The sequence below is a fragment of the Ranitomeya variabilis genome, chromosome 6 (assembly GCF_051348905.1).
Source record: "Ranitomeya variabilis isolate aRanVar5 chromosome 6, aRanVar5.hap1, whole genome shotgun sequence".
Classification (NCBI taxonomy): Eukaryota; Metazoa; Chordata; class Amphibia; order Anura; family Dendrobatidae; genus Ranitomeya; species Ranitomeya variabilis.
Genome location: NC_135237.1, coordinates 538755806 through 538782887, shown reverse-complemented (window position 1 = coordinate 538782887; position 27082 = coordinate 538755806). Strand labels below are relative to the sequence as shown.

At 40.9% G+C, this 27082-nt stretch overlaps 1 protein-coding gene across 1 annotated transcript in view; it reads left to right on the top strand.

The window, feature by feature from the left end:
- SNTB1 (syntrophin beta 1) overlaps positions 1-27082 on the top strand; it is a 177671-nt gene that overhangs the window by 71655 nt on the left and 78934 nt on the right. The window contains exon 2 of the mRNA XM_077271159.1: positions 14234-14450. Coding sequence (XP_077127274.1) covers positions 14234-14450 — 217 coding nt within the window. The remainder of the gene's footprint in view (positions 1-14233; positions 14451-27082) is intronic.

Below are 27082 nucleotides of genomic sequence, written 5' to 3'. Positions count from 1 at the left end.
AATTTCTAAATTACTGAAGGATCCAGTGATTACTGTTGGTGCCACTATCCTGAAGTGGAAAGAACATCATTTCACCATAAACCAGCCATAGCCACATGCTCTCCGCAAGATTTCAGTAGAAGAGTTATCCAAGAACCAAGGACCACCTGTGGAGAGCTACAGAAAATCCTGGAATCAGCAAGTACAATTGTTTAAATGAAAACTACAAGAAAGGCACTCAACCTCCATGGCCTGTATGCAGCTCACCATACAAGACTACATTGATGAACAAAAAAAGTTCAGTTTGGAATCAGAACTCTTCCTGAACTTGAACGCAAAAGACGTCAATGAAAACCCAAACTTTGGTGCCGTAAAATTGTCGTAGTAAGGTGTAGTGATCTCTTTCTCTACATCCGAGCTCCAAACACTAAAACGGACTTCTGAAAGATGTCTGTGTTCGGAGTTCAGCACCGGAAAAGTCTGTATTCTGCAGCTTATTTTTTTTTTTGGGGGGGGGGGAATAGATTGTGAAGGCTTCAAATATAGAGATCCAGCCGGTCTATCAGTATTTATTGGGAGAGGACTGTAGACTGATGCTCCATCACTACTTCTCCAGGCTCTTTATGGTTATAGATAGAGACAAGCTTTCTCATATTGAAGGGATTTTTCTCTGTCTTGGTGGAAGCCATAATTGATTAAATGATGAATTTCGTTTTCTGCACGCTGCTACAGTAGAACACGAATATTAATGGTAGATTCTCGGGCACTCTGTTTTAATCTCCTGTATAATTACACATTGAATCATTGTTAACTTGGAATATATGGGAAGCCTTCATCTGTCAGAGACGCCCAGTGATGGGTTAGTGGAGCACGCTGAGCTCGGAGATTGTGCCGAGTGTGTAATTCTTAGTAGGAACTTAAAGTGGACAGGGGTGGTGCTTTTTTTGGAGGAAAGCTGACATGTAGTTATAATCCTGGAAAACCCCTTTAATGCTCCATAATACATCCAGGACCTTAGCTATTTATTTCTTGGGTAATAATTTATCGATTCGCACTACCGGAAGAGTTGGCAAATCTTTCGGTCAGTGCTTAGACCTCCATTTTCAGGTGTTTTCTCATGCATAATTCTGAGGAGGACCAACATCAGGCAGAGCTTTGGTGTCCATTAGCAAATTGAGAGGATGGATATAAAGGGGGTACCACTAGCTTTGCCCAATGTCTCAGAGCAGCTGTTAGACTCCAGGAAAAAGAAAGTCCTAGAACTGTTGGCAAATCTGCGGGACACTGCTAAAGCCTTGAAAAATGGACCTTCTGGATGGTTTCTTATGCAGAGCCATGGTGTCCAATTGCAAATTCAGGGGGTGGGAAATATGATGCGGAGGGCTTGAAACTCACAGGGTCTTTTAAATTAGGTTTTTAATGTGAACCTGATCCTTACGTTGTATAAGGGGCATAGCTCTGTCTTTGCTTAATCTCTCGGATCATCCAGGAGTCTCCCCAGAAAAAGAGGAGACCTTATGAACTCCTAGAAGTGTTGGTACTGCTGAAAGCTCCTCCCAAAAATGGCCCTTCTGGATGAGGAGTCTTGGTGTTCAAGTACGATAAAAACAGGATGTGAAAGTTGGGTAGAGAAGTTTGGTCTATAAAAGGGACCTGGGTTTGAGGAACCAATAAACCATCCCATGAGGACACGAAGAGTGAGCAAGGTTTTATAACCGAGGTAGCCAGGACATGACCAAATTGAGGTCCCCAAGTTTGCCACTTGGCCAAGCCTATGTGGAGATACCAGTATTTTTAGGCATAGGCAGAAAAATACTGCCGTACATAAGGATACAGCGTGATGATATTTAGAAATCCATGTAAAATTTCCCTTTATAGGAAAAAGAGAATAAAAAAATAAAATAAAAGAAATTATTCAAATAATGTACAACAAAAAAAATAAGAAAAAATAACAACATAGTTTGGCTGCACTGATGCCAAAAAATAAGTTATTACTTCCAGGATAGAGAGATGAGAAGAAGAAAAAAAGGTCTAAAATGACCTACCTAGTCTCAAAGAGGTTAAAACTACGATTGCCTGGCACAAAAATGCAGCATAAATCACAGTGAGGACAGTGCCATATGGTCGTAGTATAATGTATGTACAGTAAATGATGAGGCGTCACTTCATTACCCTGGGATGGATGCTGCCTCTCCTTCATGGTCGGCCATCGCAGTCACATCATACCATTGGTACATGTTCGGGTGTAAGAACATTTAAAGATCAGCTATATGTAACTGTTTCAGGGTGTACAGTTCCCATAAAGGTCTCTTTAGACGGCCATATTGGGTGCATGTGTTAATGACAGTATATAAATCATATGAAACTCTTGGATCTCGTGTCAATATTGTGCACATTAAAATACAGCCTTGTTGTAACCGTTAGGGTAATGCTTTGGAAATAGATCCTTAAAGGGAATGTGTCAGTAGGGTCAATCCTCCTAAGCTGTCTATATGGGCATGAAGGACATAAGAAGCTGAATAAAATGACACCATGATATCAGAGATCCGATGTTTTATTCCAGAGAAATGCACATTTTTCTTCATATGTAAATGAGCCGTTAAGATCTATGGGCCGGACATAGATCTAACCAAGAATCTGCTCCAAAGATCATTTTAAGTGAAAAAGAGTGTTACCAGTGTGAGACATGTAATGACTGGCAGTCTGCTCTCCTGTCTCACACTGGTAACTCTCCTTTCATTTACAATAATCTCTGAAGGCAGATTCTCAGGGAGATCTATGTCCGGCCCATAGATCTTTACAGCTCATTTACATAATAAGAAGAATATGGATTTCTCAGGAATGGGATGTCAAATCGCAGATATCAGGGTATCATTTTATCCAGCTTCTTATGACGTGCATGCCCATATAAACGGCTGAGGACGGGTGATCCTACTGACAGATTCCCTTTTGCTTTGTTCACATGATCTGTGTGACCTAAAGTGTTCCCTGTTGCATCATGTATTACTATATTATTAGCTCTGCTCTGTATGAACAGTTAGCCGATAGCACGACCTTGGCATTGCTGTAAGTCTACCTGGGGCAGGGTGTGAGTGCTGCTCCTGATCACAGAATAAATCTAGGAAAAAGTTCAAACTGTGTTTAAAAAAATTGTAACGGGATGTAACTCAGGATCAGTACGGGATCAGTAATGTAATGTATGTGCACAGTGACTGCACCAGAAGAATAGTGAGTGCAGCTCTGGAGTATATTACAGGATGTAACTCAGGATCAGTAATGTAATGTATGTACACAGTGACTGCACCAGCAGGATAGTGAGTGCAGCTCTGGAGTATAATACAGGATATAACTCAGGATCAGTAATGTAATGTATGTACACAGTGACTGCACCAGCAGAATAGTGAGTGCAGCTCTGGGGTATAATACAGGAGGTATCTCAGGACCAGTAATGTAATGTATGTACACAGTGACTGCACCAGCAGAATAGTGAGTGCAGCTCTGGAGTATAATACAGGAGGTCTCTCAGGACCAGTAATGTAATGTATGTACACAGTGACTGCACCAGCAGAATAGTGAGTGCAGCTCTGGAGTATAATACAGGATGTAACTCAGGATCAGTAATGTAATGTATGTACACAGTGACTGCACCAGCAGAATAGTGAGTGCAGCTCTGGGGTATAATACAGGAGGTATCTCAGGACCAGTAATGTAATGTATGTACACAGTGACTGCACCAGCAGAATAGTGAGTGCAGCTCTGGAGTATAATACAGGAGGTCTCTCAGGACCAGTAATGTAATGTATGTACACAGTGACTGCACCAGCAGAATAGTGAGTGCAGCTCTGGAGTATAATACAGGATGTAACTCAGGATCAGTAATGTAATGTATGTACACAGTGACTGCACCAGCAGAATAGTGAGTGCAGCTCTGGAGTATAATACAGGATATAACTCAGGATCAGTAATGTAATGTATGTACACAGTGACTGCACCAGCAGAATAGTGAGTGCAGCTCTGGAGTATAATACAGGATGTATCTCAGGACCAGTAATGTAATGTATGTACACAGTGAGTGCACCAGCAGAATAGTGAGTGCAGCTCTGGAGTATAATACAGGATGTAACTCAGGATCAGTAATGTAATGTATGTACACAGTGACTGTACCAGCAGAATAATGAGTGCAGCTCTGGAGTATAATACAGGATGTAACTCAGGATCAGTAATGTAATGTATGTACATAGTGACTGTACCAGCAGAATAGTGAGTGCAGCTCTGGAGTATAATACAGGATGTAACTCCGGATCAGTACAGGATCAGTAATGTAATGTATGTACACAGTGACTGCACCAGCAGAATAGTGAGTGCAGCTCTGGGGTATAATACAGGATGTAACTCAGGATCAGTAATGTAATGTATGTACACAGTGAGTGCACCAGCAGAATAGTGAGTGCAGCTCTGGAGTATAATACAGGATGTAACTCAGGATCAGTAATGTAATGTATGTACACAGTGACTACACCAGCAGAATAGTGAGTGCAGCTCTGGAGTATAATACAGGATATAACTCAGGATCAGTAATGTAATGTATGTACACAGTGACTGCACCAGCAGAATAGTGAGTGCAGCTCTGGGGTATAATACAGGAGGTATCTCAGGACCAGTAATGTAATGTATGTACACAGTGACTGCACCAGCAGAATAGTGAGTGCAGCTCTGGAGTATAATACAGGATGTAACTCAGGATCAGTACAGGATCAGTAATGTAATGTATGTACACAGTGACTGCACCAACAGACTAGTGAGTGCAGCTCTGGGGTATAATATAACTATAACTCTCCTTTCATTTACAATAATCTCTGAAGGCAGATTCTCAGGGAGATCTATGTCCGGCCCATAGATCTTTACAGCTCATTTACATAATAAGAAGAATATGGATTTCTCAGGAATGGGATGTCAAATCGCAGATATCAGGGTATCATTTTATCCAGCTTCTTATGACGTGCATGCCCATATAAACGGCTGAGGACGGGTGATCCTACTGACAGATTCCCTTTTGCTTTGTTCACATGATCTGTGTGACCTAAAGTGTTCCCTGTTGCATCATGTATTACTATATTATTAGCTCTGCTCTGTATGAACAGTTAGCCGATAGCACGACCTTGGCATTGCTGTAAGTCTACCTGGGGCAGGGTGTGAGTGCTGCTCCTGATCACAGAATAAATCTAGGAAAAAGTTCAAACTGTGTTTAAAAAAATTGTAACGGGATGTAACTCAGGATCAGTACGGGATCAGTAATGTAATGTATGTGCACAGTGACTGCACCAGAAGAATAGTGAGTGCAGCTCTGGAGTATATTACAGGATGTAACTCAGGATCAGTAATGTAATGTATGTACACAGTGACTGCACCAGCAGGATAGTGAGTGCAGCTCTGGAGTATAATACAGGATATAACTCAGGATCAGTAATGTAATGTATGTACACAGTGACTGCACCAGAAGAATAGTGAGTGCAGCTCTGGGGTATAATACAGGAGGTATCTCAGGACCAGTAATGTAATGTATGTACACAGTGACTGCACCAGCAGAATAGTGAGTGCAGCTCTGGAGTATAATACAGGAGGTCTCTCAGGACCAGTAATGTAATGTATGTACACAGTGACTGCACCAGCAGAATAGTGAGTGCAGCTCTGGAGTATAATACAGGATGTAACTCAGGATCAGTAATGTAATGTATGTACACAGTGACTGCACCAGCAGAATAGTGAGTGCAGCTCTGGAGTATAATACAGGATATAACTCAGGATCAGTAATGTAATGTATGTACACAGTGACTGCACCAGCAGAATAGTGAGTGCAGCTCTGGAGTATAATACAGGAGGTATCTCAGGACCAGTAATGTAATGTATGTACACAGTGAGTGCACCAGCAGAATAGTGAGTGCAGCTCTGGAGTATAATACAGGAGGTATCTCAGGATCAGTAATGTAATGTATGTACACAGTGACTGTACCAGCAGAATAGTGAGTGCAGCTCTGGAGTATAATACAGGATGTAACTCAGGATCAGTAATGTAATGTATGTACATAGTGACTGTACCAGCAGAATAGTGAGTGCAGCTCTGGAGTATAATACAGGATGTAACTCCGGATCAGTAATATAATGTATGTACACAGTGACTGCACCAGCAGAATAGTGAGTATGGGCAGCTATGTATAAAACCAACATCATGAGGAGCCCTAAATGACTTAGTTAGCTCTGCTACCTCTTAGTTATCTCTGCTGCCTCTTATTTAGCTCTGCTACCTCATTGTTAGCTCTGCTCCCTCTGTTATCTCTTCTACATCATTGTTAGCTCTGCTAGCTGTTAGTTATCTCTGCTACCTCTTAGTTAGCTCTGCTGCCTCTTAATTAGCTCTGCTACCTCTTTGTTATCTCTGCTACCTCATTGTTAGCTCTGCTGCCTCTTAGTTACCTCTGCTGCCTCTTAGTTATCTCTGCTGTCTCTTAGTTAGCTTTGTGAGCTCTTAGGTAGCTCTGCTATCTTAGTTATCTCTGCTACTTCTTAGTTAGCTCTGCTACCTCCTTGTTAGCTCTGCTACCTCTTTGTTATCTCTGCTACCTCATTGTTAGCTCTGCTACCTCTGCTATCTCTTCTACCTCCTTGTTAGCTCTGCTAGCTCTTAGTTATCTCTGATGCCTCTTAGTTAGGTCTGCTAGCTCTTAGTTATCTCTATGTCTTAGCTCTGCTCCCTCTTTGTTAGCTCTGCTACCTCTTTGTTAGCTCTGCTACCTCTTTGTTAGCTCTGCTTCCTCTTAGTTAGCTCTGTGAGCTCTTATGTAGCTCTGCTATCTCTTAGTTATCTCTACTACCTCTTTTAGCTCTGCTACCTCTGTTATCTCTGTTAGCTCTTAGTTATCTCTGCTGCCTCTTAGCTCTGCTACCTCTTTGTTGGCTCTGCTAGCTCTTCTTATCTCTGCTACCTCTTCGTTGGCTCTGCTACATGTAGTATGTAGTGTTGAACTTTTTATGTGTTGAGTTCTTACTTGAGGTCGTTTTTCGTTATTCTTTTTTGGCATTTAGTGCATCTGGATGTAACACGGAGCTCAGCTGCTGAACTGCAAATGACATCGGTCATCGCTATCAGTGACTGCGAGCAGCGAGATGCCAGTGCTCCAAACTGAATCCTACATCTCAAACCCCGCTGATCTTTTTGATTAAATTTACCACATATAATCCTTGGGGCATTTTTTTTTTATAGCAATAAACATTTTATAAAAACCTTCAATAAACCAGCGCAGCGTCTGCAGGTTACAGTAGAGAACGGTCGTGAATATAATTAGGATTGCTGGAACACAAGAGGCCGGCATTTGGGGATTCAGCATATATACAGTAAAGGAGAATAACTAGGAGAACTAAGTAAAAAGATTATTACTTTGGTCTAACAGATACTGGACTTCAGTAGGTGACAACTACCGAGTAGTCTTCACAGTGCACATAAAGGCTGACCCCTAGCTTTCGTCTATAATACTGCCCCTATGTACAAGAATATAACTACTATAATACTGCCCTTATGTACAAGAATATAACTACTATCATACTGTCCCTATGTACAAGAATATAACTACTATAATACTGCCCCTATGTACAAGAATATAACTACTATAATACTGACCCTATGTACAAGAATATATCTACTATAATACTGCCCCTATGTACAAAAATATAACTACTATAATACTGCCTCCTATGTACAAGAATATAACTACTATAATACTGCTCCCTATGTACAAAAATATAGCTACTATAATACTGACCCTATGTACAAGAATATAACTACTATAATACTGCCCCTATGTACAAGATTATAACTACTATAATACTGCCCCTATGTACAAGAATATAACTACTATAATACTGTCCCTATGTACAAGAATATAACTACTATAACACTGCCCTCTATATACAAGAGTATAACTACTATAATACTGCTCCTATGTACAAGAATATAACTACTATAATACTGACCCTATGTACAAGAATATAACTACTATAATACTGCTCCCTATGTACAAGAATATAACTACTATAATACTGACCCTATGTACAAGAATATAACTACTATAATACTGCCCCTATGTACAAAAATATAACTACTATAATACTGCCTCCTATGTACAAGAATATAACTACTATAATACTGACCCTATGTACAAGAATATAACTACTATAATACTGCCCCTATGTACAAGAATATAACTACTATAATACTGCCCCTATGTATAAGAATATAGCTACTAAAATACTGTCCCTATGTACAAGAATATAACTACTATAATACTGCCTCCTATGTACAAGAATATAACTACTATAATACTGCCTCCTATGTACAAGAATATAACTACTATAATACTGTCCCTATGTACAAGAATATAACTACTATAATACAAGAATATAAGTACTATAATACTGCCCCTATGTACAAGAATATAACTACTATAATACAAGAATATAACTACAATAATACTGCCCCTATGTACAAGAATATAACTACTATAATACTGCTCCTATGTACAAGAATATAACTACTATAATACTGCCCCTATGTACAAAAATATAACTACTATAATACTGCTCCCTATGTACAAGAATATAACTACTATAATACTGACCCTATGTACAAGAATATAACTACTATAATACTGCCCCTATGTACAAGAATATAACTACTATAATACTGCCCCTATGTATAAGAATATAGCTACTAAAATACTGTCCCTATGTACAAGAATATAACTACTATAATACTGCCTCCTATGTACAAGAATATAACTACTATAATACTGCCTCCTATGTACAAGAATATAACTACTATAATACTGCCTCCTATGTACAAGAATATAACTACTATAATACTGCCTCCTATGTACAAGAATATAACTACTATAATACTGCTTCTATGTACAAGAATATAACTACCATAATACTGCTTCTATGTACAAGAATATAACTACTATAATACTGCTCCTATGTACAAGAATATAAATACTATAATACTGCCCCTATGTACAAGAATATAACTACTATAATACTGCCTCCTATGTACAAGAATATAACTACTATAATACTGCCTCCTATGTACAAGAATATAACTACTATAATACTGCTTCTATGTACAAGAATATAACTACCATAATACTGCTTCTATGTACAAGAATATAACTACTATAATGCTGCTCCTATGTACAAGAATATAACTACTATAATACTGCCCCTATGTACAAGAATATAACTACTATAATACTGCTCCTATGTACAAGAATATAACTACTATAATGCTGCTCCTATGTACAAGAATATAACTACTATAATACTGCCCCTATGTACAAGAATATAACTACTATAATACTGCCCCTATGTACAAGAATATAACTACTATAATACTGCCCCTATGTACAAGAATATAACCACTATAATACTGCTCCTATGTACAAGAATATAACTACCATAATACTGCTCCTATGTACAAGAATATAACTACTATAATACTGCCCCTATGTACAGGAATATAACTACTGTAATACTGCAACAATCCGCAAAGTGTAACCATGACACATAAACCTTTTTGTGCTCTTGCTTCCCTTTATGGAAAGTGACACCTTATTTTCTCCTCTTTGCCTCCTTTGGGAAGTGTTACTGGTACTCTGTATTAGATACCAGCTGGAGATAATGTCCGCAGAAGCAGAAGATTTGTGAAATGTTTAATGTTCTGCTGCTGTCACGGATTTGGCTGGCGTGATATGCTGGGACTTGTAGTCTCTCGGTAGCCGCCATGTCACATGTTAGCTACCTATGGAGTGAAGTTGGATTACAGTGTGCAGTGTATATAGTAGGTATAGGTATATAGTAATGCTGTCAAGTCTGCCGGTTTACCAAGGAGCCTCTGATTCGGCGCGGTGCCCTGCGGTGACACAATGAGGGGACACGTAGCATTTCTCCTCCTGGTAATTACGCTGTGTTTATTCTTCGGGAGGCTTTGTAATGTCATGCCAACTCTCTTCCATTTATAATTGGCTCTCTGCTAGAAGAATAAGCTGATTGTGCGGAGCAGCATTCAGCGCCAGCCTAACGCTGCCATGGATTGTGTCTCCGTGACCCGAAGTCCACGTAATCACAGAAAGTTTACTTCTGAGACCGAACAATCCTAAACTCTCGCTTTTATCAGTGTCGTACCTTGCGAAAAAAACGAGCTAATGGTTTGCAGCAGCAGAGAAAAGCAAGGCGCTGCAAGAAGCTGTAAAGCAATATTATATACCACAAAATAAAAAATAATAATGAATAATAATTTAAAAATAATAATAAAAAAATACTAATTATTAAAAAAAGGATTCATACATCACTAGTAGAAATATAAATGAATAATATGATCAATGGTGGGCAGCCTGGACACCTGGATAGGAAATCTGCCCAGTAATGCGTCCTCTGCTCCAATTTTAACAATTAAGAAGGGGAGCAGATTTGCTGGGATTTTTTTTATTTTGAGGGAAATGCTGAAACTTTTTACATTTTTTTTTTAAAATATAAAAGCTAACTGAGACATAGATTTGCTTTCCGGTAATACGTCTCCATCTGGACTTTTTTGTAGCGACTTGTAGGGTCGTCATTACTTGAGAAGGTAAAATGAAAAATGGAATAGGACACAATGTATTTGGAAAATCTAAAAGTGTTAACCCCATGGTAAGGATTTTTTTTATCAGGTACACAGAGTAGCTTGCAAAAGTATTCAATCCCTTGAAAAGTCAACGGATGTGTCTATATTGCAAGGGGCGCATTGATTCCAATTTTTCCCCATTGCAATCTAGTACATTTAGTTTTTTTGAGTTTTTTTAAATCAAACTAGGTAGATAAATCGATATTATGGATAAAGAGGTGTCCATCTTTACCTTTCGGTACATTTCATGAAGAAACCCAATTTTTCATACAAATGTAGTATGTTCTCACACAAACACGTATAGCATAAAACATGCCCTATAGAGTAACATGTTTAGTCAAAAGAGGGGTCCAAAGAAAGTTATCGACTATTTCATAGAATAGGTGAAAACTTATTGATTGAGGGGTGTCCGACCTCTTGAACCACCAATTGGCAAAAATGGGAAATTTTATCACTAAGGGAGCACTGTTATCCCCGTCATGGAATGGACCGGCAGATCAGACACCCGAACAACGATCTATTCATTGTCTAAGGGGACGTCGAATAAAGCTGAGCACAGAGCTTGGCAGCCCCTTAGGGAATAAATGGAGTGGCGGTCGAGCATGCGCACTACTTCTCCATTCTATCGTGAAAAAAAGTGACTCATTCTGTAGATCGTTGCGGCACACGATGGTTGGACCCCCACCGATCTACGGTATGAGCCAGCCTAACCACCCTTCATCAAAACTCAGACTTGAGTGCCTGTCTAGAGGTTGGCATCCCTTTCTTCACATGTTTTCCTTGCACTATTAATTGGTCATTAGTGATGAGCAAACGTGCTGGGATAAGGTGTTATCTGATCATGCTTGGGTGCTAACCGAGTGTCTTCGTCTTCAGCAGGCTCGAAAAATACGGTTGAGTCCTAGCAGCCGCATGTCTTGCTGCTGATCGACAGCCGCAACACATACTTGGACTGCCTAACAAACAGGTATCCAACCCTGCATGTGTTGAGGCTGTCGATCAGCTGAAAGACATGCAGCCGCGGGGACCCAAACATATTTTTCGAGAATGCCGAAGACACTCAGTTAGCACCCGAGCATGCTCTAACACCTTATCCCAGCACGTTGGCTCATCGCTATTGGTCATACCGACTCTCCATAGACTATATTGCAGTCGTTCTATTAATCATAGAATTATTTACATTTTGCTCGCAGTATTACTTTCTACAAAACTCTTGGAAAATGGGAAACTTCCCTGACTCCCAGGATAGGACATTTTTCTATTGCTCATAGGTTGCACTGTTGAGATTCACAATTCTACATTCTGCGGTGGGTTCTCCTCTATGAGGTGGTCCATCCTTGCTGATTCCCTAAACTGCAGACTTCTCAATACTATAGTGGTTGTGACGGTAAATGGCTGTGATTAATCCATTACTCAAGTATTGTAGAGGCCGTCCTTCAACCACCGTCTATCAAACACCCCCCGATTGAATTCCGTTTTTCCCTCAAATAAAACAGACCCATTGTTTTGTATTAAATTGGCCAAGTCAGCTTCTATTTTAACAAACATAACAATCAATAATCAATTTGGGTTGAAGGAGGTTCTTGGAGCTCCAAAGGACTATTGGTATCTAAATATTGAAATCTTCTGGCTTTACCTCCATCTGCAACCACCTGCTCGGGGGGCACCTCCATGGCAGGAAAACCTTCTCCAGGACACCAACTCCCTAGGGTCCCCACCCTGAAGAGTGACAAAACTCCACCAGGCCATTATCAAATTCCAGACACAATTTGTTGGCCACAGCTACTTGATATACAACCCCACACCACAATTTTCCACCAAGTCCAAGGACCCCCTTGCTCCGCCAACCCAAAATGACACCAAAAACAACCATCTATCTTGTTTCCAAGAGAATTTCGTTTTTTTCTTAAGAAAAAACACAATAAAAAGGGGTGGTCAGGTAGGACCTTTTGCTGTTGTCCCCCCCCCCCCCTCCAGTATTAAGAGCCTTCCAGAACTTCACTGAATGGTGCTTGTTTTTTTATGGTTGTTGGAGTTTGGTGAATGGTGGGGAAATTATCTAGTGTCTGCTGAATGGTGGGGTTTTGTTTTTTTTTTTTAATTTTTTTAAGGGTGCTGGGGTCTGCTGAAAATTCCGGGTTTTGCTAATGGGTGTTGAATTTTGTGCTACGTTGGTGGGATTTGCTGGAATCTTTTGAATTCCATATCCGTGACATATTGTTACCCTATTCGTGACGAATTTATGTTTGATGATCGGTTCCGAACATATTCGGTCACTTCTACTCCCATTGACTCCAATGACATTCTGCTGTGTTCGGCAAATACAACATTCGCCCCCTGATCATAATCGGAACCGAATTTTGAAAAATTTGCTAAACTCTAGTAGTTCTGAGACCATGTTGGTCTGTTGAAAGGTGATTAGTTTTGTTGATGGGTGCTGGGGTCTGGTGCTAGTAGTGGGAACATTTGAGGTCTGCTGAATGGCCGTGGGATCTGTTATTGTTTTGTTCATGGTGCTGGTAAATAGTGTTGAGATCAGGTATCTTAGGTTCTATGCTATGCATTAGGGCATAACTCTCAAGGGAAGAGTAGAATATTTTAGAGAAGAGTTTTATATTTGTAGAGTCCGGGCTTAGATCTAAAAAGAACATTGTGACCCCCTCAATGTTTTTCCAGGTGCATTAGAGCATTTGCATATTCTCACTGTAAAGATTGGTCCTCAATGCGTTTTCCTGGACCGACCCCTTTAATGATCATCCTAAATCTTTCCAGAGGCCAATCAATAAGCAATGTGACGTCTGGTCTCGAAAATGTCATCCAGACATCAGACAATGGAGACAATGGATGTTCTGTGGAACAAGAGATAATTCCGCACTCAGCTTTTTTGGCAAGTCCGTCTTCTTGTCTACAGTAAATGAAAAATGGATTCTTTTGTTTTAATTCACTGATGTCATCGGTAAATGAGGATTTTACATGATCAGAATTGAATCTTGTGCAAAGAACAAGTGTGATAAATGCCGCGAGATATAGCACCGTCCAAGATACCGAGACGCGTCAGTCATGGAGCATAACGTCGTGCAGGGTTATATCTGTGGTTAAAACACTTATTCTATGTTCACACGTCGCATTTTTGCAGCATTTTTTGGCAAGAACTGCAATAATGGTGTAGCCATAAATGACATCTACGTATGAAGTCTAGAGTATTTCTTTGCTATGTAGATAGACAGATGCTGACAATATTCCTCGTTATTGTGACGCACGGTGACCTGACATTACGCACCACCGCCGCTCTCGGGGATCCCATTCCCTGATTCACTTTTGCCTCTCACGGTCTCCATCACTTGTTCCTTTTGATCTTATTACAAGACGTCTCACTTATTAAATGCAGAATACATAATATACAGTAGATGAGACGAGCGCTTTGAAGTTGGTTGCGGCCGGGAAGACAAGACAAGGCCTTACGTAGCTTGTAAACTGGTAATGTGGATGGGCGCTGCAGCTGATGGATGAGGTGGAGTAATCGTGGTGTTTTATGACTTTTTGCAGTGAAGTACATGCGAGAGGCCACGCCTTACGTCAAGAAGGGTTCCCCGGTGTCTGAGATCGGATGGGAGACTCCTCCTCCAGAATCTCCGCGGCTTGGTAACTCATCGAAGTGTCCGCCATCGCCTCTCTCTTTGCCCAGTTATGGGGACAAGAAAACCATTCCACTCAAGATGTGTTTTGTGACGAGGAACCTGACCGTTCCTGATCCAGAGAACAGGTAAATCTATTACAAGGAGATCATCACACCCATCGTACCTCGGGATGGAGCATAGGTGTTATATACCTTTGTCATCGCCTCCCCCGCACCTGCTGAGTAATGAACTGTAGATACAAGTGGGGAAAGGGGAGTGACAACTACTATCATTTCTGGCTTAAAAAATGAGTTGTCACATTTTTGGGGACTTTCTTATTACAGCTATTTATTGCATATTCTGTGGTGTGTGGGGGCACTTTAAGAAAAGTGGACCCCAAATGTTGCCTGTCAAGTAAAATAACTCCAGCGCAGCTCTCCTTCAACGGCTCACATCACCGCTGCAGTCAGTGATTGAGCTCAGTGGTTGTTGTCATCCATTTCACCCAAACGGCTGAACTCAAAGATTGGCGTCAGCAGTGATGTGAGCATTCGACACCCTATTTTACTGTCCACAGCAGGGGTCCCCATCTTTTCATACCTCCAGAGCCACATTGCATTGAAGTCCAATGTTAAAATGCCCTAAGTACCCTCTTATAAAGTATTAATGTCCCAATTGCCCTCTTATAAAATAGTAATGCCTCAAATCCCCCTCATAAAGTACTTATTACCGAGTTCCCCCTTTTAAAGTCGCAATGCACTGGGTGCCCCTTATAAAGTTTTAATGACCTTTTAACATCCTTTTCCCAAGTAGTAATGCCCCAAGTGGCCCCTTGTAAAGTAATATTGCCCTTCAGAGCCCCTTTAAAAAGCGACAATGTCCTGAGTACACCCTTATAAAATATAACAGTGGTAGGTGTGGACCGACTGCACCATGGGCCGGGCTTACTCTGGAAGGGCATGACTAGGTTTCTATTGGGTCTTTACTAGAGCCTTTGGTGGTGAGAATAAGTTGGCCAGCCAGTAGACACGGGTACCATTCCAGGGCAGTCCCCAGGTCTGCAGCAGCTGATCATAGGGTCAGAGACTTGGGTACAGGTGGGCAAGACGAAAGCCAGGTCAGACAGTCCGAGGTCGGAGCAGGCAGCACAGGTTCAGAACTCGTGTAGTCGAGGTCAGGAGCGGATAGATCAGGATAAACGAGAAGGCAAGCCGGGTCGATAACAGGTGAGACAAAACAGGAATACGCCAATACAGGAACTGGAGACAGAGTTACTAAGAACCTAAGTTCAGGTGAGGAATGGAGGGTGGAATCGCCGAGCTGGAAGATGGCACTAGGCAGCTCAAAGCGATGATCAGGTACTAAGTGGAGTAGAGCGAAACACGCGGTGAGTGGGGCGGTGCTTAGAAGATGCGCGAGTGTCTGGCGTAACATAAAATAAATTTGCTCCAAGTGTCCCTTTACAACGTAGTAATTCTCTGAGTGTCCCTTATAGAGTGATAATGCCCTTTCCGTTCCCCCTTAACATTTAATATGGCCCAGTGTGTTCCTAACCATGTAATAATGCCCCCTGAGTGCCCCTTAACAATTAATTGAGCCACGGGTGTCTCCAAAAAATAATGATGTCCCCTGAGAGCTCCATTAACAATGAAAAGTGTCACTGAACGAATAACAATGCTCACTGAGTGCCCTACCCAAAAATGTCCCCAATGAGCCCACCAATAAGGTCTTCTTCATCTTTTTAATTCCAAGTGCCTCCCCTGACATGGTATGGTTCCTCCTGCAGTATAGAAGAGAGGGAGAGTTCCATAAGTTTAAAATTATTGTTCTGTGGTTACTCCCGAGCAGACAGTGGTTAGCCACAGATTTGAGGAAAAATAAACAAATTCCTCCAGTTAAAAAAAAAAAAAAAAAGGGAAGAGGGAGCTGCGGCTGCAGTTGTGTCTGTGAGACTGCAGTCTGTGAGAGGAAAGGAGGAGCATCAGAGAAAGGTAAGTGATTGGCTCAGAGCACACGGGACACCAGGGAGAACCCGCCCACTGAGGAAGCATGGAGAATGAAAGTGAAGCAAAGGGAAGGAAAGATTCCTAAAATATGCAGGTTACACAACATTTCTGGATCTGCTGCATGTAGTAAATATTCACAACTGTTTTCTTTGATAAATGTTATCAGGTTACAGGAGAAATTAATTTATGTAAATATAAAATAATGTGGTAATGACACCTATGAAGGACATTTGCATATGTATATTGTATAGAGTTCCAGTATAAGGTGTTATTATCTGGGGAATGTATATTATCTGTGGGGGAAACCAGTAAATGCCCAGGCTGATGATTAATGCTTCTAATAAAGCCTTTTCTCAGGGTGCATTCATTAAAGTGATCGGCACAGGACTATAATGAATATACACAGTGCATCACTGAAGACCGGTCAGGCGGGAAACTCAACTATTTGCATTTCAAGGCCAATGATGATGTTTTAATGTATAAAAACAAAGCATTATCTCATAAATCACTCTAAGGCAAGACATCATAGTTATGCAGTCCATCGGCGAGACTGAAGAGGTTAAAGGAGTTCTCTGTAAGGTTTTTGGCAAAAGAGCATAAATGTGTACATGTCCCCCAGGGTCTTTTTTTGTAAATCATACCAAAGTTACATGCTCAGGAATAATCTTCAGAAAGATTCCAGCTAGTATTGATAGTATTTTTTTTATTTAAGCCCCACCCACGCATATAGTCCAGTCCCACCCATGCGTATAAGCCACACCCCATAATCATAACAGACTAGCCACTATTAAAGGGGTTTGTTTCAACCCTGACAACGCCGGCAAATAAGGGATACCTCAGCAGTCAGTTAAGCATTGTAGGTCCACCTCCCGCCACCTTTTGTGAATAGTTGATTTTTTGGCCAGGGGAAGGAAGGAGAGATCTACCTCTTTCTCGATGTAAAATCAGAATGTATTAAATGGACATTTCAGAAATGCTCAAACACGTTAGCTTTAGTTAATAGATGGGTCCTGAGGATGGACTCGCTCTGTGACATCCATATTTCCATATTAGCATATGGACAGAAGTTGCTGTCACGCAAGAATGTTTTCAAAAGTGCCCTCAGAGAAACCCTAATAACAGTCCCAGAAAAGGACCCCCAAATCATAAAGACCTATCTTTAAACCCCAAGGGAAAACCTTATGCTGAAAGCAAACTTGGGTCATCTGATTGGAAAGGTAACTTGAGTATCGTAGATCTCAAACCGTTGGTTCAGAGAAATTGGAGCACGTATGATATATCGTTGGTTGCACGCTTTACATTTTTTTCTGGAATGGAAGGAAGTGATCAGTGGAGGCCTTCTTTTCATCTTCTTATTAACTGTTTCTTCTCAAAATTCATCTGTGAGCTACCAGGTGTAATGTGCTCACCGTGTGGGACTAGCATAGATGCCCTTTGGCTCCTTACCAATCCGAATTACATGTACCACACCGTCCTCAGTACCCGTTATAGGTGTTTATTCCCTAGTTAGACCTGTTGAAGTCCACTCTGCATTTCAACTTAATATTTACTCGACTCGTTTGACCACATTGCCGTTCCTGAGGTCTTAGACTTATCTGACAATATTTTTTTAACATGCCTATGCCCAGGTGTTACGACTACCTCAGCACCTCTTATGGCCACTTTCATGTCCGTATTTTTGGCTTCATTGCCCTCTGTTACTGTTGGGATCTACTGTTTATATCTGTTACTGCCTGATTATGTTTCTGTTCCAAGTTTCTCTTTATTGCTAAGGTTCAGAGACTTTTTGTGGAAACTGTATCATAACTACAAAGACCAAAGCTGCATACAGCAGTATACACACAGCACAAAAATACCAGACAAAAAACTGAGGAAAATTCCCAAAAAGTACTGGACATAAGTACCGTAATATTTATCTTATAAATTTACAAAAAGAAGATAATTATATGATGTGAAAAACAGTTACTCAAACACATAAAAGAATATCTCGTGTCTGAATCCAACAAAGCATATACGGTAGTAAGAAACAAAACCAAAGAAAAGACCATATGTGCATATACCATAATGAAAATAAATAAGTAAAAAGCAAGTGCATTAAATAATTAGCATAAGGTACTTAATAAACACTGTTTTTGATTAAAAAAAAAGCATAAAGCTGTCCCACCGCGACAAGGTGTACCCAGTTAGGACAGTAAGTACACTCTCTAATGTTAAAACCTACCCAGTGTGAATAGTGGCAGAGAGTCACCGGGTCCCAACCGGACACCCAACTCTGGCAAAAATTAAGAGACCACTGTAATATTTTCATTTTCTCTGATTTTTCTCATTATAGGTATATTTTTAAGTAACATGTACAATGTTCTTTACATGTCTCTGAAGTTCCAAGCAATAAATTTTGCATTTATTTGCCGCAAATGAGAAATCTTCAAAATAATAAAAAAGGAACAGTGCTTTCAGACCTCAAATAATGCAAAGAAAACAAGTTCATAATCATTTAGAAACAACAATACTAATGTTTTAACTCAGGAAGAGTTCAGAAATCAATATTTGGTGGAATAACCATGATTTTTAATCACAGCTTTAGGCTATGTGCACACGTTGCGGATTGGGGTGCAGAAATTTTCTGCACAAAATACGCATCTCCTGGCAGAAACCGCAGGTGCGGATTTTGTGTGGTTTTGATGCGGATTTTGTGCTGATTTTGTGCGGTTTTTACCCCTGCGGATTTCTATTATGGAAGGGGTCAGATTGGGCTGGCCATGACAGGGATTTGATGTGGTGGTCCTTCATCCACACCTTGATTGACGTAGCTGTGTGGCATGGCGCATTGTCCTGCTGGAAAAACCAGTCCTCAGAGTTGGTGAACATTGCCTGAGCAGAAGGAATCAACTGTTTTTCCTGGATAACCTTGTATGCGGCTTGATTCTTACATCCTTCGCAAAGATAAACTTGGCCAATTCCAGTCTTGCTGAAGCATCCCCAGATCATCACCGACCCTCCACCAAATTTCACAATGGGTGCAAGACATTGTGGCTTGTATGCCTCTCCAGGTCGCCGTCTAACCATTAGATGACCAGTTGTTGGGCAAAGCTGAAAATAAGATTCGTCAGAGAAGATTACCTTACTCCAGTCCTCTATGGTCCAATCCTTAAGGTCTTTGGCAAACTTCAGCCTGGCTCTTCTTTGCTTCTCATTGATAAAAGGCTTTTTTTTAGCTTTACATGACTTGAGCGCTGCCTCTAGGAGCCTGTTACGAACTGTTCTTGCCGTGCTCTTCACCCCAGCTGCCATTTGCCATTCCTTTTGTAAGTCACTTGATGTCATCCTGCGTTTGCTGAGTGACATTTGAATAAGATGATGGTCATCCCGGTCAGTGGAGAGTCGTTTTCGCCGTCTGTAGCTTTGTTGTCCCCAATATCTGCTGCTTGACCTTGTTGTAATGGACTACTTTCTTAGAAATTTTAAGGATGGAGGAAATATGACGCTCACTGAGTCCCTCTGCTAGTAAAAGCCAGAATTAAGCCCTTCTTTTCCTTACTCAAGACTTTCAACTCCTTTGACATGGTTAAAAGTTATTTTTTCATTCAAATTACTTTTGGGATATTACTAGCACTTGTTTTGCCATCCAGCTTGTCCTATTGCAAGAGGATTGTGAACACCACAGCAGGGTTTTTTATACTTTCCTTTGTTAAATAAGATTTGGTTCAGGTGATCACCCAATTAGAAGCACATTAAGTAGAATGAGGTGTACTCTGGTTGGAATTCAACTGACACTGGAATGGAATAGTTCTCAGACATGTAGAGAAGCTGATTTTTATAAAACTGTGCAGTGGTCTCTTAATTTTTGCCAGAGCTGTATATGAACTGCCCAGCTCGGTGTAAAGGGGGCCACACCCTATTTGTTCTGAATACAAAAGTACTGAAGAAAAACAGAAAACTGAGCCGGAGTATGACTTGAAAACATGCATGATGTAAAAGCATGTTCACACTGGCCATAGAAACAAACAAAACCCAAGAAAAGACAATATGTGCATGCACCCTAATGAAAATAAGTAAAAAAAAAGCAAGTGCATTAAATATCATATGGTGCTTAGTAAACACTTTTTTTGATTAAAAAAAAGCACAAAGCTGTCCCACCGCGACAAAGTATACCCAATTAGGACAGTAACTACACTCTCTAATGTTAAGCATATAGTAAAACCATTTATTTGTTGTTAAGCAGACCCTGGCATTTCCATCTCCTAACAAAAAGTAGTAAAGTGCAAGCGCAGCAAGAAATATATGAGAGTATATTGGATCACTGTGTTAAAAAAGTGCAGCAAGGAATACAAAGATAATATAAAAAGTAAAGAATATCAAGTAAAGAGAGATCTACACAGTTAAGGACACTTAAAGATCGTTTCGCCAATAGCTTTGTCTGGGGATACCGTCTTTATCTGGGGCTTTGTCTGCTCCAATTTGATCTCATTTCTCCTCCTGTTTAACATTATAAAGCTATAGGCACCTAGTGGCAGCTGTGTGCCTCGATTCTATCTAAAGTTAAAGGAAAGGCTGGCGTCGAAGGTAAAATTGTGTGTCTGCTACGTACTTGGGTATCGTAGAGTTGAAACCGTTATATTAGAGTACCTGTACACAGCAGCAATAAAGGACACAACCATTCGGAATGTAAATGAGGGGCAAGAAAACATCCTACTTGTCAGTGCAATTTCCTGTATAAGGCCATGAAGGCCTCCAGCCAGTCGGACCATCATAACCATTCCCGTAAGACATTTTTGCAATATATGATATTAAAAATTCCTGAGCACGCCATAGACTTTAAAATGCGTCCTGGCAGACAGAAGCGTTTCGCGTGCCATGTTCGCCATTACTTTACCTTTCAGGGACTGTTTTTCGCCGTCAGTCCTTGGCATATGACACTTTTATTATAAAGCAGAGGTAAACATTGCTGCATTAGTAATTACCTTGACCTACTTCATAATACCAGAGGCTCCGGAGAGGAAGCAGCATGAGTTAGATTAATATTGCTAAAATATTCCGTTCTCTCCATGTGGCCACTTTTTTTTTTTTTATAAAATAGTCCCCAACCACACGGAGGCCATTCACGGTTACTTAGCACTGTAGTTTTAATCCAGGTAGCAAGAACAAGCATAAATCACTTGTGCTCACAACCTCGAGGAAATAATCTTTTTTTTTTTTTTTTTTTTTATCTTTTGTTTTTTTTAAACTTTTTATATTTTTTTTTAGCATGAGATTCTTGTTATTTAATCATTAAGAAGATGTAATTGTGTCTCTTGTGGATTCTTGGTTTTAATTAAAACCTCTCAGCCAAGTATTTAACATTTAAAGAAATGGGCAATGTTTTTTTTTTTTTTTATGTTTTGGGGTTTTGTTATTATGGTATTTATTATGCAGTTAAAGTGACCTGACAACATGATTCTCCCGATCAGTAGGATTGCGATAATCTCTAAATTATGGATTTTTTTTTTTTATTATTTATGTGGTTTTTTTACTTTATTTTATTTCTCAAAATTGGTTTGTATTTTAATCTTCTGTGACCTGCAACATTTTTCATTTTTATTTTTCTGTTGCTGGAGAGGTGCGATGACTTGTTTTTTTTTTGTGGCGGGCTGTAGAATTTATTGATACTATTTTATGGTGCATGTGATATCATGATAATTTTTTGTTGTATATTTTTTGGAAGATTGTCAACCCCCTGCCCCCCCCCCCCCCCCCCCCCCCAAGGTTTTTCTGGGTATAACTGATAGATAAATCATTTTAGATATTGATAGATCAGACTTTTCTGGAAATGAAGATACCAAATATGTAAAAATGAAAGTCAGACATTGCTTTTCCATCATGCTTCCACAGCATTTTAAAAACCATAAAACTCATGAAATCGGCCTGGACAGAAATGATGGCACCCCTGAAAATAATGTGACAAAAGGGACATGTTAAATCAAGGTGTATCCACTAAATAGCATCACAGGTGTCTACAATCTTGGAATCAGTGAGTGGCCGGTATATAGGGCTACAGATACTCACTGTGCTGTTTGGTGACATGGTGTGTATCACACTCAACATGGACCAGAGGAAGCGAAGGAAAGAGTTGTCTCAGGAGATTAGAGAGAAAATTATAGACAAACATGTTAAAGGTAAAAGGTATAAGACCATCTCCAAGCAGATTGATGTTCCTGTGTCTACAGTTGCACATATTATTCCGAAATTCAAGATCCATGGGACTGTAGCCAACCTCCCTGGACGTGGCTGCAAGAGGAAAACTGATAACAAATCAAAGAGACGGATAATACGAATGGTAACAAAAGAGCCCAGAAAAACTTCTAAATAGATTAAAGGTGAACATCAAGCTCAAGGAACATCAGTGTCAGATCGCACCATCCGTCGTTGTATGAGTCAAAGTGGCCAGGAGACAGGCCAGTACACCAGGAGACGTGGAGGGGGCTGTAGGAGGGCAACAACCCAGCAGCAGGACAGCTACCTCCGCCTTTGTGCAAAGAGGAACAGGAGGAGCACTGCCAGAGCCCTACAAAATGACCTCCAACAGGCCACAAATGTGCATGTGTCTGCACAAACGGTTAGAAGCAAACTCCATGAGGATGGTCTGAGTGCCCGATGTCCACAGATGGGGGTTGTGCTCACAGCCCAACACCGTGCAGGATTCTTGGCATTTTTTTCACAGAACACCAGGATTGGCAAATTCGCCACTGGCGCCCTGTGCTCTTCACAGATAAAAGCAGGTTCACACTGAGCACTTGTGACAGACGTGACAGAGTCTGGAGACGCCATGGGGAGCGATCTGCTGCCTGCAACATCCTTCAGCATGACCGGTTTGGCAGTGGGTCAGTAATGGTGTGGGGTGGCATTTCTTTGGAGGGCCGCACAGCCCTCCATGTGCTCACCAGAGGTAGCCTGACTGCCATTAGGTACCGAGATGAGATCCTCAGACCCCTTGTGAGACCATATGCTGGTGCGGTTGGCCCTGGGTTCCTCCTAATGCAGGACAATGCCAGACCTCATGTGGCTGGAGTGGGTCAACAGTTCCTGCAAGATGAAGGCATTGAAGCTATGGACTGGCCCGCCCGTTCCCCAGACCTGAATCCAAGTGAACACATCTGGGACATCATGTCTCTTCTCCATCCACCAACGTCACGTTGCACCACAGACTGTCCAGGAGTTGGCGGATGCTTTAGTCCAGGTCTGGGAGGAGATTCCTCAGGAGACCATCCGCCGCCTCATCAGGAGCATGCCCAGGCATTGTATGGAGATCATAAAGACACGTGGAGGCCACACACTGAACTTGTATCAGCCTGTAATTTGATTTTCCACTTTGATTTTAAGTATCGTTCCAAATCCAGGCCTCCACTGGTTAATAAATTTGATTTCCATTGATGATTTTTGTGTGATTTTGTTGTCAGCACATTTAACTTTGTACAGAACAAAGTAGTCAATGAGAATATTTCATTCATTCAGATCTAGGATGCGTTATTTGAGTGTTCCCTTTATTATTTTGAGCAGTGTATATTTATATTTCATAGAGAGTTAGGTAGCAGAATAGCCGATAATTCAATTGTCGTATTCTGTAAAATCATTGCAGAACCCGACAGGATATTAGACATGGTTTACATACAGTAAACCATTTCATATCTATTATATTTTTACATGTCCCTCACTAATAATGTTAGTAGTGTGAGTGTGTCAAATTTTAGAGCTGTAGGTGTTAAATTAAAGGATTAATTCACGGAAAAAACTGGTTCCCACGCAATTTTCTCCACCAGAGAGAAAAAGCCAGTGACTGAGGGCAGATATTAATAGCCTAGAGAGTGACCATGGTTATTGGCCCCCCTGGCTAAAAAATATGCCCCCAGTCATCCCAGAAAAGGCACATCTGTAAGATGTGCCTATTGTGACAGCCTCTCTCTTCCAAATGCCCTGTATAGGTGGCACATGGGGTAATAAGGGGTTAATGTCACCTTGCTATTGTAAGGTGACATTAAGCCTGGTTAATAATGGAGAGGTGTCAATTAGACGCCTATCCATTATTAATCCAATAGTATGAATGGGTTAAAAAAATACACACATTAAGAATAAAGTATTTTAATGAAATAATTAAACACACAGGTTTACCATCTTTATTACACTCTCAATGCTAGCGAAGCCCTCGTTCTTCTGTAAAAAAATTTAAAAAAAACTCAACAACAACAATATTTCATACTTGTCCGTCGTACAGTCAAGTCCCACGCTGCAATCCACCTCAAGGGGTTGATTAGTTTACAACCGGGAACGCTGCTAATGCTACCTACCAGACTGTAAACCATGGAGTAATGAATGAAAAGCTGCCAGTGCAGCCTCCCCGCCTGACCGGGCATGAACTCATTAGTGTGGGAAAGTTTCTAAACATTTTCCCACGCTGTCAAGTTCACCGTGTCAGGTGGGGAGTCTGCGTAGCCTAAGTGACGTCAGCGGTAGTCATTGACTACCTCTTCATTATTAACCAGGCTTAATGTCACCTTACAATAGCAAGATGACATTAATCCCTTATTACCTCATATGCCAATGCCACAGGGCAGTGGGAAGAGAGAGGCTAAGTGCCGGAATAGGTGCAGCTTACAGATGTGCCTTTTCTGGGGTGGCTGGGGGCAGATGTTTTCAGCCAGGGGAGGGTCAATAACCATGGTCCCTCTCTAGGCTATTAATATCTGGCCTCAGTCACTGGCTTTCCCTCTCTGGCCGAGAAAATTGCGCGACAGCCCACGCCAGTTTTTTTCCGTGAATTCTTTAATTTAACACCTACAGCTCCCAAATTTTACACACACACACACACACACAACTAACATTATTAGTGAGGGACATATAAAAATCTAACGGATATGCAATGGTTTACTGTATGTAACCATGTCTCATATTCTGTCGGCTTCTGCAATTTAGCAAAAGCCGACAAATGAATTACCGGCTATTCTGCTATCTAGCGCTGTATGAAAATATAAATATGAAATATAAATATAGATACATATGTGTCTCACTGACACACACATATATATATATATATATATATATATATATATATATATATATATATATATATATATAGTACATATTTTTTCACAGATATTTGAGTCCATGAATCCATTATATCCATTTTGCAAGCCGGCGAGAAAATCTCGCCATGCGGATGTCATACGGATGCTTACATGCGAGAAAATCGCATCCTCGCACTGCACACGGATGACACACAGATCACTGTTCAGGGAACATTTCTGCAATTCTCGTCCGTGTAAAACGGACCGATTTTTTTTTTATACGTTGTGTGTGACTTCAGCCTTATGCACAGTAAAGGATAAGCTGTTGCCATTCCTGACGCTTCGCCCCGTAACATACAAAGGAAAGTGCGAAAAGTCCAACTTCCAAATTCCGAGTCTTCAGTAACCTTCAGAGAGCGGCGGGCAGGAAGCGGCAGCGAGCTCGTACACAGACGGCTTCCTATTTTCAGCACCAGCGAGCCTGCTACCAGCAGCTGTGAAATAGACGAGGGTCCGAGGGTCTCCCGGGACGCGGCTGTGCTCCAGATGTTGCAAACAAGCGGCGCTGACCTTTCTGTCAGTCAACAGAACAAGCATTGTGTATTTACAGAGCATTGAAGGAAATCCAGGCTGCCAAAAATAGCTGGGACGGTGTAGGGTGCGCAAAATTAGACTTTCCAATCAGCTTAACCCTACTGGTGCCAAGGGCATTTTTGCAATTTTTTTTCTTCAGCCCAAAAAGTCACAAACTCCAGTGAAAAAGTATACTAACAAAATGTATGAAACATCATGCAACGCTTTCGTAAATGTAGTGCAAATATCAGCAACGCACCTACTAGAGAAACCTACTGAAATCCCCCCCCCCCCCCCTCTGATAAATTCCCACCATAATTCTTTATTTATGGATTTTTTTTTCCCGGTTTGTGAATATTACCTTGATTTTCATACAGTTTTTAAAATCCTTCCGTTTGGTGCTGCGTTTAGGGAAAAAATCCAAGAGACCCAAAAATGCATCAAAAATGTGAAAAAGCCTTAAACATGTAAATAAAAAAAAAAAATCAACAGTGACTATTTTAATAGTTTCCTTTTATCCCAAAGTCAACGTATTCCTGCAGAGTTTTCTAACTTACAGACAAGCTTATGGGAAGAATTTTTTTTGCTAGCCCCCAAAATGGCACAAACCAAAAGTGTCGTCATGCCATGCATTTTATATGGCACTGTAATAATAATAATAATAATAATAATCTTTATTTATATAGCGCCAACATATTCCACAGCGCTTTACAGTTTAACAGTTTCAAACACAACAGTCATAGGTAACAATGTAGACTATAAAGTGAAAAATGTCACAAAAAACTTTGTTTCCCAGGGATCTGATTTGGCCAAATCTCATTGGTTCGACCAAACTGGATGTTAAAATGACCGCCGGCGTGCCAGACTGCATGACTGCCCGTCCTGCCTGCCCCTCATTCCTGGTCACTGTGACTCACCAATTTCTATGACCATGAGTGGAGAACCGATATGGCACGATGGCTCTTGTTGACTCACGATGACCATTAATCAGTCGTGTAATACCACTTAAAGGGGTTTTACTGTTTTGTAAAACCCCTGCCCTTTGTTAAAAAAACCCCCGTGAGCTTTACTCTCCCTACCTGGGTTCAGCGCTGAGTCTCCGCCGCTGCTCCTGGTGTCTGTTATTGTCTGCTGCACTGACGTCACATTAACAGCGCTGCAGCC